The 17487-nt window shown below is 37.1% G+C and overlaps 3 protein-coding genes across 3 annotated transcripts in view; 2 read left to right on the forward strand and 1 right to left on the reverse strand.

The window, feature by feature from the left end:
* LOC137077457 (zona pellucida sperm-binding protein 4-like) overlaps positions 1 to 17487 on the forward strand; it is a 90924-nt gene that overhangs the window by 62988 nt on the left and 10449 nt on the right. The gene's annotated exons all lie outside the window — the stretch shown is intronic.
* LOC137077296 (zona pellucida sperm-binding protein 4-like) lies at positions 8393 to 10329 on the reverse strand. Its single transcript, XM_067445228.1, has 8 exons — positions 9903 to 10329; positions 9646 to 9833; positions 9477 to 9574; positions 9240 to 9397; positions 8964 to 9156; positions 8747 to 8894; positions 8585 to 8657; positions 8393 to 8501 (listed from the first exon to the last, which is right to left on the reverse strand). Exons 1-8 carry the CDS (start codon positions 10309 to 10311, stop codon positions 8425 to 8427), a joined length of 1344 nt encoding a protein of 447 aa, XP_067301329.1. The 5' UTR covers positions 10312 to 10329; the 3' UTR covers positions 8393 to 8424.
* LOC137085914 (zona pellucida sperm-binding protein 4-like) lies at positions 12886 to 14788 on the forward strand. The gene is made up of 8 exons (XM_067451973.1): positions 12886 to 13282; positions 13352 to 13539; positions 13611 to 13708; positions 13785 to 13942; positions 14026 to 14218; positions 14288 to 14435; positions 14525 to 14597; positions 14680 to 14788. The coding sequence occupies exons 1-8, from the start codon at positions 12913 to 12915 to the stop codon at positions 14754 to 14756; spliced, it is 1305 nt and encodes a 434-aa protein (XP_067308074.1). The 5' UTR covers positions 12886 to 12912; the 3' UTR covers positions 14757 to 14788.

The following is a 17487-nucleotide window of genomic DNA, read 5'->3' on the forward strand; positions in this document are numbered from 1 at the left end:
AGGCAAGCGAAGCACCTGCACCGTTCACGCAAGCAGCTCATGATACTCACAGGGGTTCTGCTCAGAATGCTGCGCTCCATCGCTGCATGTGCTGTGAGTTTAACCTGCATTTTAGACTAATCCTTACTAGGGTGACCACCCGTCCCGCTTTTTTGTTGTTGTTTTTTTTTATCCTAACCAATGGTTGAAAAGAAAGTAGTAAACAAAGTAGGTTAACAATTGTGACAGCTGTCAATTAAAATGTGGAGAGGTGACTCGTTCCATGTGTTCCCTGTCAGAAAACTACTGGATAATTCGGTAAATTGGTTATATTGTTAATATATAATATAAATTAATATATAAGACTGTCAATTAACTCATTTCATGTTGATATATATTGTATTTGTTACTTACTTTACTTTACTTTACTTTATTTATAAAAGAACAATGTACAATTTTTAACATAAATGTTTCCATTTCTTGTATTGAACCGGATTTAGCTCAAAGCTAATTTTCGAGACACCCCTCGCTGCAGCCTGTAGCACGATGACGTTGCTGGATCAGATCCAATACGTACTGGATGGTGGATCGTTATGGCAATGTCATTCATACAGATCTTTGAGTTAATTTATAATGCGTATGCGCTAGTCATAATGTATGATCATTATTTTATATAGATGATGTTCTAAACTGTGTAGTTGTAGAACTGATAAATAGTGTTAAGTAATTATTGATTAATAAATCATCTTTTCATAAATGTGATGCTTAAATTATCCTAGTTTCGCTGTGCATGCATGCAAAACAGTTAATTTTTTTATATATTCTGATCATACTTGCTGTTGAGTGGAAGGAAAAATGAGTCAAGTAATTGTCTCTGTAATTTTAATCCTCAATGCAACACGATCTGTAAAGAACTTTAAAATACCAGTAGCCTACACATTCAAGGAAAAATGCAAAACGCGTGTCCTGATGGCGTGAGCATGTTATTAATCATTATTTTTGCGCGAGCGGTTTGAGTATTTATCTATCCAGCAAACTCTCCTGTGCATTCAATGTCCCCAAAAATCTTCTGCGCATGCGTATATGACGTCATCGAATTGTGAATGAAACCACCGCGCATGCGCGTCCAGTAAGCGTTGGATCTGATCCAGTACGTCATCGTGCTACAGGCTGCAGCGAGGACTTCTTGCAATTTTCACCCGCAGTCCTTTGGCAGGTCAACATAAACAATAAAATAACATACCCAATACATATATACACAAATACACAATACAAAAAAATTAAAAAAATTAAAATCAATAACACATTGTCAATACAAAAAATTAAACAGCAACCATGTCAGTGTTTACAAAGCTGATTACATTCTAAAAAAGATTTCAAATGCATTTTAAAGATTCCAATCGGTTTACACCCTTTTATACCTTCTGGCAAAGCATTCCAGTTAGTCGTAGCTTTCACAGCAAAAGAAGATTGTCCAAAAGCAGAACGACGAAAAGGAACAGCACAATTTATCATTGATGATCTAGTAGATCTCTCAGAAATATTAGGACGGAAACCAACAAAATCACTGAGTACCGAAGGAGCCAAACCATTTACAATTTTGTAAACCATACACACATTTTTAAAAAGCACATAATTTTCAAAACTCAATAATTCATATTTCTTTAAAATTCTACAATGATGAAAATGTTTAGGTTTTTTATCGAAAGTTTTTAGAGTTTGTTTATATAGGGATTTTAAAGGCTTAGCCACAGTTTTACCAGCTTGACCCCAACATGTGAGACAATACGAAATATGAGAAAGTATTATGGCATGCATAAAAGTGTTGGCTACATCAACAGAAAGACAATGTCTAATTTGTCTGAAAATTGCTAAATTATATTTAATATTCCTCACCATTTTCTTTACATGTTTTTTAAAGCTAAGATTTGAATCCAATATTACACCAAGATAATTTAACTCATTGACTAATTCTATTTTTTCGCCATTGATACAAATATCCACTGGTGTTTGAACCTTTGTTTTTGAAAAAAAAACATTCCTTTAGTTTTACCAATATTCAAGGTCAAACATGAATTCTCCAGCCAATGTGTAATTCGTTCCATGGCAACATGTAGCTTTTCAGCTGCTAGCTCTGCAGTTTTTGCATGCGTAAAAATAACAGTGTCATCAGCATACATTTGCACTTGTATCCCATCACATTGAAGCGGGAGATCATTTACATAAAGACTGAATAATAAGGGACCTAACACTGATCCTTGGGGTACACCCATTGTATAATGCAAATTACTAGTCTTAACCGCTTTAATTTTTACACATTGTTCTCTGTTTGATAAATACGAGGATATCCATGCTAGGGCATCAGATGAAAAGTGGAAATTAGATAATTTAGAAAGTAGAATTTCATGATTAACGGTGTCAAAGGCTTTACGCAGATCTAAAAATATGGCACCAACTAATCCCCCTTTGTCAACTTTAGATTTTTAGATTTTATTTGCTCTATTAAATGTAATGTAGCTGTTTCAGCAGAATAATTAGCTCTAAAACCAAACTGCATACAGTGTAACCCAGATTTCACTGTTTTCAGATGTCAGTTGTTCAAAAACAATCTTTTCTGCAACCTTTGAGAGTACTGGTAATATACTTATCGGTCTATCATTACTAACTTCATGATGATCTCCAGATTTAAAAATAGGAGTAACAACAGCTTGTTTCCATGCATTGGGAAAAACACTATGTTCAAATGACAAATTAATTAAATGAGTAATAATAGGAGTTAAAATATCTTTATGAGTTTTTAGAAACATAGTATCCAATTGGTGAACATCTTTACATTTTGAATTTTTCATAATAATTGTGTTAACTTGCATTTCATTAGTCTTAATAATATCAAAACTTGTACTCCCAACATCTTTGGAAACATATTTATTTCCCCCTTTACACATTTTTCTCCTAATTCACTAACAGAATTAATTAAAAAAAAACTATTAAAAATAGTAGCAATTGCATAATTATCTTCAACGGCCTTTCCCTTAACTCGTAGCTTAAAATCTTTAAAAGTTGGCTCCCTCCGACAAAGCGTGTTTACATTTTTCCAAATTAGCTTACTATTGCCCTTTGCCTCACTCATTAAATGAAGATAATAATTAGATTTAGCTACTCTCATTTCTCTGATAACTTTATTTTGCAAAAAGTTATTTGTTCAAAAAGGTTTTAGTTGGACTTGGTCAGCTCTATTTCAAAAATAGTTTATCTACTTGATGCCTGCTGCCTTAGGCTCAGTGATGTTGAATTTAAATGATATGTAAAATAAAGACATGTTATATTACATCGTGATATAATGGTGTTTTCTGGGAGGGACTAAAGAACAAAATATTTTTATCAGCTGAAAAGCAGAATACAAATGTTTTTTATTAACTTAGACATTATATAACAGTTTCAGGTTATGTTTTAGTGTCGTTAACATTTCTCACATCGTCCCACATTTGGTTTGTTTGATGGTGGTAAACCTAATCCTGACTCCTGAATATTTAATTTAAGTTGCATACATTTTGTTCTTGCACTAATGTTACATTTTTAGCCATGTTGGACTTTGACAGTCAGTTTGAGATATAGGCTATATTAAATTATTGTGTGTATCAGATAGTTTACTAAATCAAATGATTTTGACAGTTTTTACCTTTGAAATGACTGGGGGAAAAGTGTTCCAATCAACCTGAATTCACACTATACTCTTTGAAATTACATTGCATTATGTTGCTTGAAACCCCAAATAGTATAACATTATTTATTCAATGTTATTTGTCATTGTATAGAAAAAAAGTTTCAATGTAGCTACTTTTTGCTCATAACTTGTAGTGTAGCTAACAACTTTTTCAAAATGGTAGCTTGTTTTTTGTTTTGTTTACTTGTTTATTTTCGAACATGAGAGAAATAAAAATACAATAATGTTCAGACATTTTTAAAAGAAATAAGTAAAGATGAAAGAAAAAAAAGTTCATTCTATCTCATGAATGAAAAAGGAGTAGGAAGAAGTAAAACTTATATACTCCTACCCCTTTAATCTTATTTTTCTTTTTAATAACATATGCCTACACCTACTCATACACATATACACATCTACACATATACATACGCATGTACACATTTGTATATATACATACAAACACCCATATATATCTATACCCCTATATCCACATACCTCCACCTGCCATATACATACATGCATAAATTCAAAATAACCACTAACAAATATTATAAATCATAACAAATGAGCGCTCCCATTTTCCTACAGTACTTCTTGATACTTCTTAAGAATCTTTTCTCTATACATTTTTTAAAGAGGAATATGTTAGAGCATTGCTTTACATTTTCATCTATTTTATTCCACAATTTAACTCCACATATTGATAAACAAAGTATTTTCCTTGTTGTTCTAAATATATTAATCTTAAAGTTTCCACATCCCCTCCCTCTCAAAAAACATCTTTTGTATATTCCCAGGCAATAGCCTATTTCTTACTTTAAACATGAATACAGCAATTTGATATTCAATTTGATCATAGTATTTTAATAATCTCGACTGCCAATATAATGAATTTGTATGTTCACAGAATCCAACATTATGAATGATTCTCATAGCTCGTTTTTGCATTATTATTAACGGCTGTAGTAATGTCGGTAAGTGCTTCCCCAAACCTCTACACAGTAGTTCAAACAAGGTAACCCCTCTATCTGTATTTGTACTTGTTGATTTGGCTTACAATTTCCAAATACCATGAACTTTGTTTTACTCAAATTTATCGAAAATCTATTAATATCCAGCCATTGTTTTATTTTCCTAAATTCTGAGGTGATTAATTCTGAAAGGAGCTGTAAGTTGTCTCCTGAACCAAATATATTTGTGTCATCTGCAAATAATACAAACTTCAATACTTCCGATACTTTACAAATGTCATTAATATATAGTACAAATAATTTTGGTCCTAGCACTGACCCCTGTGGGACACCACATTTCATGCCCAAACATTCAGATGAATACTCTCCTATTTTCACAAATTGCTGTCTGTCTCTCAGATAACTAGTTACCCAATTTAAAACTACCCCCCCCCCCCGACACCAATTCGTTCTAATTTACTGATTAATATTGCATGATTTATTGTGTCAAATGCTTTTTTAAGATCAAAAAATACCCCAACTGCACATTTATTTTGATCTGTAGCGTTTGTTATTTCTTCAATAAGTTCTCTTAATGCTATGCTGTAGAGTTTTTTTCCTAAATCCATATTGACTGTCTGAAAGTAGTTTATTTTTATCAATACATTTCTCTAATCTATTGTTAAATCATTTTTCAAGGATCTTTGCAAATTGTGATAAAGAGACTGGCATGTAATTTGTGAATTGGTGTCTGTTTCCATTTTTATATATTGGAGTAACTTTTGCTATTTTCATTTTTGTTGGAAATGTACCTGTTAAAAACGATAAATTGCAAATGTTCATTAATGGTTTGGCAATCCCCTCTATTACTTTTTGTATAATTAATATGTCTATTCCATCGTGGTCAGTGGATGTTTTGTTTTTGCACTCTTACAATATTTTTTATTTCTTTTTCATCAACTGCTGTCAAAAATATTGAGTTAGGATTTATTTCTACTAAATTGTTATATCTACTTTATAATGTTTGTGGAACTGGAATTTGCTCTACTAAGTTTGCACCCATATTTACAAAAAAATTATTAAACTCATTTACCACCTCCTCCATATCATTGATGTTTTCATCATTATCAGTGAAATAATGTGGATAAATATCCTGTCTGGTATTATTTTTAATTATTTTATTTAAGATGTTCCACATACCTTTAATATTATTTTTTCTTTCTTACAAATTCTCATAATATTCGTTAACTTATTCTTATATTTCTTATATCTATTTTGGCTCTCTATTGTTGTGTGTTTCATAAAGTCTCTATAAAATATATGTTTCTTTTTACAAGCATTTTGCAATCCCTTAAAAATCCACGGTCTATAATTTTGCCTATGTTTCCTGCTCAATATTTTGATTGGGCAGTTTTTATCATATAATAGTTTAAATATTTTTAGGAATTTTTCATATGCTTTATCTACATCTTTTTCATTATCCATAAACGTCCAATCTTGTGCTAGCAAATCAACTTTTAATGCCTCCATTGTTTCTTCTGTTCTGACCCTCTTGAAGAATGTTTTTCTATCTTGTTTATTTAGACTATAGTTATTGTCATACACTATAAAAATTGGTAGGTGGTCACTGATATCATTAATCAGTAAACCACTCACTATATTATTTTGTATAATATTTGTAAATATATTATCTATTAGTGTCGTGCAATGAGACGTTATTCGACTGGGCCTAGTAATCTGGGGATATAGCCCTAAACTAAACACGGTCATAATAAAATCCTCCGTCATTTTATGATTATTTGGGTTTAACAAATCAATATTGAAATCCCCACAGATGAACATAATTTTTTGACTAGTTTTTGTAAATGTTTCTTCCATCCATTCCTTAAATGTATCAATATTCAAACTTGGTGACCTATATACACAACTTACAATTATAATGTAACTTGAATGTTTGCTTGAGTTTAACTTATGTAAGTTTAAATGTAACTTAACTACTTTTACTTACAAGTAGCTTGTAAAGATACAGTTTCAGAGTAGCTTCCCCAACATGGGCATTATACACCAATTATATCAATACATTTCTTTAAAAAAAACAAAACAGGTTCATACTAATGCTTAAAATTAACTTCATTGTGTTACATAATCCATGTTTACAGTTCAAAATTCCCAAATTATAATAATAATTGCACATGTCCTAAGGACTGAGGTGGTGTGAGGACCCTATTAGAATTGCTTGGTCTAATCTTCTCCAAAATTGCATTTGAGGGCCTAAACACAAACTCATGAAACGTCGCACATGCATGAGAAGTGGTGGAAATCTGCATTTCAGAACTAGGTGTGGCAAAACAGCTCAATAGCACCCCCTACAAAATTAAGTCACATGTAACAGCCCAATATCAACAAAAAAACAACAACACAGAGTCCCTATAAGCAAAATCTGAAAACTAAATTGTCCAAATCTTTATAGGAATTGACAGTTTAGACTGGTTAATGTCACACTCTGGAAACCATTTATAAAAGACCCCTTTCATTAGTGACGGTTAAAAATTGTAAATAAAAACATTTTAGACCCCAGTTACACCTCTATTTAGCATAGTCCACTTGTCAGATTGCGCAACACTTTAGTACCAGCTACAAACAGAATCTAAAGCACTAGTCGGACAGGATTAGTATTATCTAGGGATCTCTGTGATTTAGAAATGAATCGCCCACATCTGAACTTTGCGTGGCGCAGTCACATGGGATAAGCAAGCCTGTGATTTTACTCAAATTTACTGACTTCTCCCAGATATGATAAAGACTGTGTTATATAGCTGTATGAAATTATAAACAGGCATCGGTATCGTTTTGATTATTTTACGGTAGCCTAATAAATAAACAATTTCATTCAGTTAGCGAACAGACGCCATGAACTGAGCTCAGACCAGCGGCAGGAGTCAGATTTCATTTATCACAAGTGAGAGGCTGACACTGCAGAAGATTCAGTTTCAAAACTAAATGTAAAAGCACCTATTTAAACAAGCTTGTCATTGTACTGTTCTGTTCTTCATTAAGAAGAGTATTGATGTTAATATTAAACACTATTCAATCAGATTACTCCCAAATTGATACTCAGTCTAAAGTGAAAGTATAATGGAGCGCATTATGAATGCAGACTTTATTCTTCGTGAAAGAAATGCTCACAGAAAAAAAAAAAAAAAAAAAAAAAAGCTTTCAAAAATGATATACGAGCCGCCTAGTCATGGCCACAAAAATAAAAAGTCGAGTCACACGGGACTATTAACACAGGACCTTGGTGTTCGGCGAAATATAGTAGGTAATTTGCAGGGGAATTTTTGCTTAAGAAATATGGCCGAGTCGCACAGCATTAAAATCACAGACAGTCTCTGCAATTACTACAGAATCACCAGCGGTCCCTAGATAATACTAGTCCCGTGTGAATGGGGCTTTAGACAGCAACCCAGGTAGGAGACGCAGGTTAAGAGATTAAACCAGCTTTTAATTGAAAAGCAGTCGAATGGTCAATAAACACTGCAGTTAAAAAAAAAAAAAAAGAATGCAGGATCACATGGGTGGGAGGGGGATAATCAAGCAATCAGTTGTTAGTCCAGCCATAGAGCCACAGGTAGAGACCAAACCCCCTAATTTGCTACCATTGAGAACAGAGGCCCAGGTTAGCAACTGGAGCTTGGCAAATAGGTCAGAAGCTTTGCTTGTTTAGTTCAAGTAAAGCACAAACTTGGAAAACAGACAGTTGAGTTAAGAAGTTTAATAAAACTACTTAAGTCACATGACAAGGTTAACTTCTCCACTAGACACCACAGTTTGCCCACTAGAGATGGTCTTGACGTCAACATCTCTTCCTGGAAAAGAAATTGTAGAGTCATGAGTCGTTTAAAAACCAAGTTCTCACAGTTCCTGAAGTCAGTTTACAACAAGCACTCACTTTTCCTAGCACAGCTTTGCTCACAGGAGCCAGAAGAGGGATGGCACACTGCTGTACTACAGTGGATGAAGATCTAACAGAGGGGGAAAGGGTTAAGACACAAAAGAAAAACCCTATAAAAATGACTAATATTAAGGATTCAGGTAAGGCTGCAGAGCATACGGTTTCCTGCAGAGGAGCCAGTGATGCTGGATCCACAAATGTGAACATCTTCACAACAAAGCGCTTGTAGTGCGTTGGGAACTGAAGACCAGAAGATCCAGCCACTGGAACCAATGTGGTCAGGTAACGGTCATCCTGGTAAGGGCATCTGAAAAGCAAAGAGGTGGTCAGAAGTGCCTTACAGCTCACTAGATGGATAAAGACTGGCCTTACTTACCCATCGACCAGAAGGTCCCACTGGGGTAGACTGAGTGGACTGGGGATTGATGTTGCCCAGCAGCGTCCCAGCATTAGGACAATGTTGGGGTCAGTCCTCTCCAAGATGCGCACCTCAACAAACACAGGCTCCCGCAGGACTTTTGTGACTGGATAATCAGCGTCACCGTAGTAGGATGTGTACGCCTCATCCCCTGAGGAAGAACACTGGCGTTTGACCAGAAACTGGTGCAAGAGCTTTAGAAAATACTTTTGCATACTTGGGACAGACACTTGCCTTCTGCACAGCCTTTGGTGACACATTGACCATTTGCCAGTCTAAGCTCCACCCTGAGGGGTCCAGGAGCCGCTACTGGTGGAGGTGCAGGAACTGTGTTGACCTCCACAACCAGAGCTTCCACAGAAGTAGCAGAGTACCTACACTGGAAGAGAAGCCTAGACAACAAACAGTCAGCTAGTAGCATGTGTTAAGGATTAACTTAGGCTAAAGCATAAATATAATAAAATAACCTACTCAAAATGGCTGTCCCTTGTGATGGAACCAAGTGGTCCAACACCCACTTCATATGAGGAGGTCATTCGGTTTTCATACACCACATATCCACTGTCCTCCTGCAAATAGTAACTGTTGGCACACAGTCCATTCAAAGCCATGCAGAACAGAATCACAAGCAGCTACTCACCATCATGCTTGTGCCACACGCAGTGACAGGGAACTGGTAAATAGCAAAGGAAGGTGTGGAGGCCACAGGACTGCAAGTTGGGTCGTTTCCACCTAGGAGATGAACTGAATCCAGGCTCAGTCGAGGTAGCGTAACATCTCTAGCCACCACTACCACAAACTGACCATCTCTTATACACTGCAGAGTCACTGGAACAAGAGCAGGTTATTGCAGAGGAGCAGTTTAACACGAACACCTTTACACTGACTCACTCTTACCTGCCTTCCCATAGAAACACTGCTGTCCGTTAAAGCAGCAGTTGAGAGCCTCACACTCAGCACCACTGATACCAGGTGGGCCACATTGGATCTGCTCATAATCAGCTACAGCACATTTGTCAAGGGGCTCTGCCTGCACCACTGGCTGCTTTGGCTGAAACTGTTGAGGAAACTGTTGACTGGCATGTTGTTGAACCTGCTGAGAAAACCGTTGACTAGCTTGTTGTTGTTGAACCTGCTGAGAAAACCATTGACTAGCTTGTTGTTGTTGAACCCGCTGGTCGGTTTGGTGTAACATCAGAGCTTGAGGATTCTGGGGCAGATTACTCCACTGTGGAACAGCATGACAGAAAGCACATAACCACACAGAAAGTGCCAGAGATTGAACAGCACACCAGCTTCCTGCCATTGTTCAACAGCAAATCACACTGTTGAGATGCAGCCCTTTGGTATTTTTGTATTCTACAGATTTTGACTAATTAACAATAATCCCTCCCTCTTCATTAACAGTCATGATTCTCCAGACTTGCCCAAATGGGAGCTTGCTACCAGAAATTTCTTATTGGTTCTCAAAATGATACACATGTGAAGTTTCTTGATTCCAATTAGTCAGAATTTTCATATTGAACACGCATAAAAAGGTTGATGCTCAGGGGAAGTTTGCAAGTGCATGTCTAACAGTGGAGTGGACCGCAGCACCTGTCTTCAGTTTGAAGTTTTCCACAAGTAGACAAGGGAGGTTAATATGGACAGACCCTCGGCTCCTTGACTGACACAGGGGACGAGTCTACTCAAATGTATTTAGAAGTGTTGCGGAGTAACTAGTTACATGTAACTAGATTACATAATTTAATTATAAAGTAAATGTAAGTGTAATCCATTAGAATTATTGAGAAAATTTTGTAATTCAATTAGTCTTGAAAATGTAAATTGTTACAACTCTTTAGACAGTTCTCTTAACAAACTGTCAGCTTGGCACAGCAGATATTTTCACATTCAAAATGCGCTAAAACTACCAAAACAATTATTTTCCAAATCAACTCATTCTTCCACACAACTAGCAAAGGTTTTAAACAAACAAACACACTTTGTCAATCATAAAATACAGACCCCAAAAAACACTAACATCAGGTTGCATTATAGCCTACATCTCAAACTGACTGTCAAAGTCCAACATGGCTAAAATGTTTACATCAGTGCAAGAACAAAATGTATGCAACTTAAATTAAATATTCAGGAGTCAGGATTAGGTTTACAGATGAACAGATGCAGAGAGAGGTGTGTGTGATGGCAGAGGGGAAAAAAGACCTCGCACTCGCAAGACAGTACTTGCGACATTTGTAAACTAAAGTAGCTGAAGTTTGTCCAAAAAGTCTCTAGATTTGTGGCTAGTCGCTTTTTTGAAAATATAGCCACAAAGTCGCTAAGTTGGCAACACTGCGTGTAAAGAGTTTTGAAAAAAGTGATTTAAGTATTGAGAAATGGGTCCTAGCAATTGTGTAAAAATACAAAAAAACACACAAAAAAAAACACTTATAATTGGCAAGAAGCATCCTGCACATAAAAACAGGCAAAGCAGCAAATTAATATTATTCATCAAATCCTAGCTTTTTCCAGAAAATATTCAGATGTAACACCCATTGTAACAAATAAAATTTTCAAGACTGTAATTGAATTACAAAATTTTCTCAATAATTGTAATGGATTACAGTTACATTTACTTTGTAATTAAATTATGTAATCTAGTTACATGTAACTAGTTACTCCCCAACACTTCTAAATACATTTGAGTAGACTCGTCCCCTGTGTCAGTCAAGGAGCCGAGGGTCTGTCCATATTAACCTCCCTTGTCTACTTGTGGAAAACTTCAAACTGAAGACAGGTGCTGCGTTCCACTCCACTGTTAGACATGCACTTGCAAACTTCCCTTGAGCATCAACCTTTTTATGTGTGTTCAATATGAAAATTCTGACTAATTGGAATCAAGAAACTTCACATGTGTATAATTTTAAAAACCAATAAAGCTGGGCATACACTGTGCGATTTTCTTCCGAGCAGTGTACAGGGGGAAACGAGAAGCGACAAACCTCTCCCAATCGGGAATCAGATGGTCGGATGAATTTCTGGCGTGTCAGAAATTCTGCTTGACCCTCGTGAGGTTATCGCACAGCTGAAGCAAAGCCATGAACTGATTGCCCTATTTCCTCTCACTGCGCCTGCACGAAAGCAGAAGTTTAACCATTTCATTTTTAAAAGCATTAAGGAAGAAAACGAAAAGAGGGAGCTCTTTAATTATGTAGGTAGCTATCAAAAAGCAGAAATTAAGTAAACTGTTGTGCCTCCAGTTTGTGTTGTATATATCCAGTTCCTCTTTATATTCATTTAGCTAGTTGATCATTAATTTAATCGAAACTCATCTTTCCTCACACCTCCCCCTCACTTTCTCATTTCTGTCAATAGGGAGATGTGAGGGAAGATGTTTCGGCCGGGACTTTTTACTGCGCCGAGCCGAAGTACTCTCAGAAGTGCTATTCCGCCATACATTATAGTTCTCCTTTTTATCCGATTAGAGAAGTACCACGTTTTATTTTGTCACCATACTTGATCGTTCAACTATTCGTGTAACTGTATTTAAATAGGGGAAACGTGGAGGTGTTTGGTACTTCTAACTTGATCTCTGTTTGGTTCCATAGTGAATGAACTGGGCTTAGGGAGCTAAGCTAAATGCTATCAGATCGTCACTGCCCGTCAGAGCGATTAAGAGCACACACTGAGATGAGAGAGGTATGTATCAACTCGTTTTAGTTAAGGGAATAACATAGTTTAATATGAAAAAGCGGTGAAGTATCCCTTTAAGATTTTTCTGGTATAGTGTAGACTCCCATTTGGGCAAGTCTGGAGAATCATGACTGTTAATGAAGAGGGAGGGATTATTGTTAATTTGCCAAAAGCTGTAGAATACAAAAATACCAAAGGGCAGCATCTCAACAGTGTGATTTGTTGTTGAACAATGGCAGGAAACTGGTGTGCTGTTCAATCTCTGGCACTTTCTGTGTGGTTTTGTGCTTTCTGTCATGCTGTTCCACAGTGGAGTAATCTGCCCCAGAACCCTCAAGCTCTGATGTTACAGCAAACCAACCAGCGGGTTCAACAACAACAAGCTAGTCAATGGTTTTCTCAGCAGGTTCAACAGCAAGCCAGTCAACAGTTTCCTCAGCAGTTTCAGCCTAAGCAGCCAGTGGTTCAGGCAGAGCCCCTTGACAAATGTGCTGTAGCTGATTATGAGCAGATCCAATGTGGCCCACCTGGTATCAGTGGTGCTGAGTGTGAGGCTCTCAACTGCTGCTTTAACGGACAGCAGTGTTTCTATGGGAAGGCAGGTAAGAGTGAGTCAGTGTAAAGGTGTTCATGTTAAATTGCTCCTCTGCAATAACCTGCTCTTGTTCCAGTGACTCTGCAGTGTATAAGAGATGGTCAGTTTGTGGTAGTGGTGGCTAGAGATGTTACGCTACCTCGACTGAGCCTGGATTCAGTCCATCTCCTAGGAGGAAACGACCCAACTTGCAGTCCTGTGGCCTCCACACCTTCCTTTGCTATATACCAGTTCTCTGTCACTGCATGCGGCACAAGCATGATGGTGAGTAGCTGCTTGTGATTCTGTTCTGCATGGCTTAGAATGGACTGGATGCCAACAGTTACTATTTGCAGGAGGACAGTGGATATGTGGTGTATGAAAACCGAATGACCTCCTCGTATGAAGTGGGTGTTGGACCACTTGGTTCCATCACAAGGGACAGCCATTTTGAGTAGGTTATTTTATATTTATGCTTAAGCCTAAGTTAATCCTTAACACATGCTACAAGCTCACTGTTTGTTGTCTAGGCTTCTCTTCCAGTGTAGGTACTCTGCTACTTCTGTGGAAGCTCTAGTTGTGGAGGTCAACACCGTTCCTGCACCTCCACCAGTAGCGGCTCCTGGACCCCTCAGGGTGGAGCTTAGACTGGCAAATGGTCAATGTGTCACCAAAGGCTGTGCAGAAGGCAAGTGTCTGTCTTAAGTATGCAAAAGTACTTTTTAAAGCTCTTGCAGCAGTTTCTGGTCAAACGGCAGTATTCTTCCTCAGGGGATGAGGCGTACACATCCTACTATGGTGATGCTGATTATCCAGTCACAAAAGTTCTGCGGGAGCCAGTGTTTGTTGAGGTGCGCATCTTGGAGAGGACTGACCCCAACATTGTCCTAATGCTGGGACGCTGCTGGGCAACATCAACCCCCAGTCCACTCAGTCTACCCCAGTGGGACCTTCTGGTTGATGGGTGAGTAAGGTCAGTCTTTATCCATCTAGTGAGCTGTAAGGTGTTTCTGACTGCCTCTTTGCTTTTCAGATGCCCTTACCAGGATGACCGTTATCTGACCACATTGGTTCCAGTGGCTGGATCTTCTGGTCTTCAGTTCCCAACGCACTACAAGCGCTTTGTTGTGAAGATGTTCACATTTGTGGATCCAGCATCACTGGCTCCTCTACAGGAAACCGTATGCTCTGCAGCCTTACCTGAATCCTTAATATTAGTAATTTTTATAGGGGTTTTCTTTTGTGTCTTAACCCTTTCCCCCTCTGTTAGATCTTCATCCACTGTAGTACAGCAGTGTGCCATCCCTCTTCTGGCTCCTGTGAGCAAAGCTGCGCTAGGAAAAGTGAGTGCTTGTTGTAAACTGACTTCAGGAACTGTGAGGGGGTTTTGTTAAATGCCTCACGACGCTACCATTTCTTTTCCAGGAAGAGATGTTGATGTCAAGACCATCTCTAGTGGGCAAACTGTGTTGTCTAGTGGAGAAGTTAACCTTGTCATGTGACGTTATTAGTTTTATTAAACTTCTTAATTCAACAGTCTTGTTTTTTTTTCTCACTTCCTTTTGAGTTTTTGGATATTGCTTCTAGAGTAATTTTTGTAGATATTGGGCTGTTACACACATGTAACAAATTTCCCTTTATCCTTGTGCAAATGACACATTGACATTCTGTAGGTGGTGCTATTGAGTTTTCACTTTTGCAAAGTTTCATGAGTTTGAGCATGTTTAGGCCCTCAAATGCAACTTTGGAGACTGATACACTGAGCAATTCCAATAGGGTCCTTGACCTATCAGTGCTCAAGCCGTAATAAAACAATTTGCACAGTACATCCATTCAAAAAGGAAGCTCTTTTAGTTTTTTTTTTTTATATATACTGTAAAAAGAGATTGTAACAATGCAGGTGTCATTCTGGTATTGTAATGAAAGTTTACTAAAATCATTGCTATAAAATGTTTTATAATACCACCTGATCTTAGTGGGGAGGTGTTTTTTTTTGTCTTTTTTTTCTTTTCTTTTTTTTCTTACAATTGACGTGAGAGGTTGGTGGAAGACCTTTTATTAATTTTCTGGAAGAATGAGTTACAAGAAAATGTTTCAGGTAACTAGTTACTTTCTAACATTACTAAGTACATCAGTAGACTTGTCTCCTGTGTCATAGTCAAGGAGCTGAGGGTCTGTCCATATTAACCTCCCATGTAGAACAATTCACACTGAAGACAGGTGCTGTGTTCCACTCCAATTTTTAAGCTTGGTACATACTTTGTAAGAACCGACATTTTTCTTGAGGTGGCAAGAATAAGAACAGTTAGTTATGGCCAGTACATTCCATACTTCATGAGAAGTAGGTGCCAAACATCTCAATTTCTCTGCATTAACCAATAGCTCTCAGACACCTACAAAAAAAAGTTCTGCTCAGATGATGTGTTGTGACTTCCCAAACCAGGGCTATGAGAACAAACTGATGTCATTTTATCACATCCCTGTGAGTGAGTGTTTGTTTTTCTGTTCTTCCAGAGTATGTCACAGCCTTCAGACATGCACTTGCAAACTTTCCTAAGCACTTCCCCTCAGGGGAATCCCTGCCACAATTTTGAGGTGCTTCACTTCGTGAAGTGGACGAGAGAAGTTTGTATGGATAGACACTCGCGACCAGGGCTGGACTGGGGCTAAAATTCGGCTCTGGCATACCCAGCACATCCGGCCCATGAGGTCCCCATGAATGTTTTTGCTGGGGTTGGGGCCTTAAATTGGCGTATATAAATAACTAGGACAAGGACAAATAATGATAGATATTAGCGAATTTGCTGCAAATGCAGATAAACTTTAATATTGCTTTTTTTTGTCACACAGAAATGCCCTTGGCAGTAAAGCACTGATGATTTTGAGCTAGGATGCAGTAAAGTAAATGTACTGCTTTTAAATGCTGTCATCATTTACTCACGCGTGTCATTCCAAACCTGTATGACTTCTGTGAAATACAAAATAAGATGTTTTGAAGAATGTTGGCAAACAAGCCATTTTGCATTTTGGTTAGGCTACCTTTTGAATATTGTATGAACAAAAAAACAGACTCAAATTATTTTATTTTATGCCACACAAAATAAATTCATTTAGGTTCGGAATGACATTAGGGTGAGTAAATGATCACATTTTTGGGTTGAACAATCATATTTTTCAAGAGTTAACACATCATTTAAGTAAGACAATGATATCTATATTTCATAAGACTGTTAAATTTAATAAAATCGATTAAAAAAAGTTAATAAAACTTTTAAAGAGTAAAAAAAGCTTTGTCCTTAATTCATGGGATCTAGACTTAAAGCTGTTTTATAGACTATAGTTTAACTGTAGGCCAGTTTTAATTAAATGTAAGATCATGGTAGTCACAGGGTAAAAAACAGACTGTAAAAACCTTGCTCCTCATTACAGTATATGGCCATATGGTTTCCAAAACTAGATAAAACATATATAATAAACTATTATATTTGTAAGTTAAAAAAATGTAAACACCTGTAGAAAATACGAAAACAGCCTCTATAAAAGTGCTTTATATTCTCCAATATTAATTTATGTAATATAGCAACATTTTTAGTAAATGTTTCTTCCAAAACACCATATTTCTTCACTGTTAATAGCTGAAGAGTAAGTTGTGGTTCTGCTAAAGTGAAACATCTGTGTGTATTGCCGTTTTCCACTTTACCTTGTCATGAATAGGCTACATGCTCGCGTCTGTTTTCAGCTGATTCACCACAGAACTGTAATGTTTCCCTATCACATGATTGTATAAAACAAAATAAGTCAAAGTGCCGTTTATAGAGCAGTATTCAAACGCAGCGACTGCGCTGTGCGGATATTCGCCTTTTGCAGTTCCATGGTCTCAAATATTAAATAAATAAATAGAAAAAAGCGCCTAATATGGTCTCTCTCGCTTCGGCTTGTCAATTCAGAAGACAAACCAATGGGCCGCTGTCGCTGCATGTTGTCAGTGGTACAAAAAAAACCCTTTTTATTTTGTTTTTTGTTTTTTTTGTTTTTTTTAACTCTATACCGGCCCCAAAGTGCGTCGGCCCACCGGGCAAATGCGCGGTATGCCAGATTACCAGTCCAGCCCTGCTCGCGACTGCCCTGAGAAGTGCTTAGGGAGTTTTGTGAGTGTGTTGCTAAATTTGCAATATAAAGATATTGTAAAATTAGTAATGCTAGTATTTCAGCATGTCTACAAGCAAAGTGGAA

Source organism: Pseudorasbora parva, chromosome 1 (genome assembly GCF_024679245.1).
Source record: "Pseudorasbora parva isolate DD20220531a chromosome 1, ASM2467924v1, whole genome shotgun sequence".
In the NCBI taxonomy this organism is placed as follows: domain Eukaryota; kingdom Metazoa; phylum Chordata; class Actinopteri; order Cypriniformes; family Gobionidae; genus Pseudorasbora; species Pseudorasbora parva.

Coding starts and splice junctions, on each gene's coding strand:
- LOC137077296 (XM_067445228.1), bottom strand. CDS start 10,311: ATGGCAGGAAGCTGGTGTGCTGTTCAATCTCTGGCACTTTCTGTGTGG. Junction 9,834..9,902: donor GTGTTTCTATGGGAAGGCAG/GTAAGAGTGAGT, acceptor CTCTTGTTCCAG/TGACTCTGCAGTGTATAAGA. Junction 8,502..8,584: donor GCAAAGCTGTGCTAGGAAAA/GTGAGTGCTTGT, acceptor TTTCTTTTCCAG/GAAGAGATGTTGACGTCAAG.
- LOC137085914 (XM_067451973.1), top strand. CDS start 12,913: ATGGCAGGAAACTGGTGTGCTGTTCAATCTCTGGCACTTTCTGTGTGG. Junction 13,943..14,025: donor CACCAAAGGCTGTGCAGAAG/GCAAGTGTCTGT, acceptor ATTCTTCCTCAG/GGGATGAGGCGTACACATCC. Junction 14,598..14,679: donor GCAAAGCTGCGCTAGGAAAA/GTGAGTGCTTGT, acceptor TTTCTTTTCCAG/GAAGAGATGTTGATGTCAAG.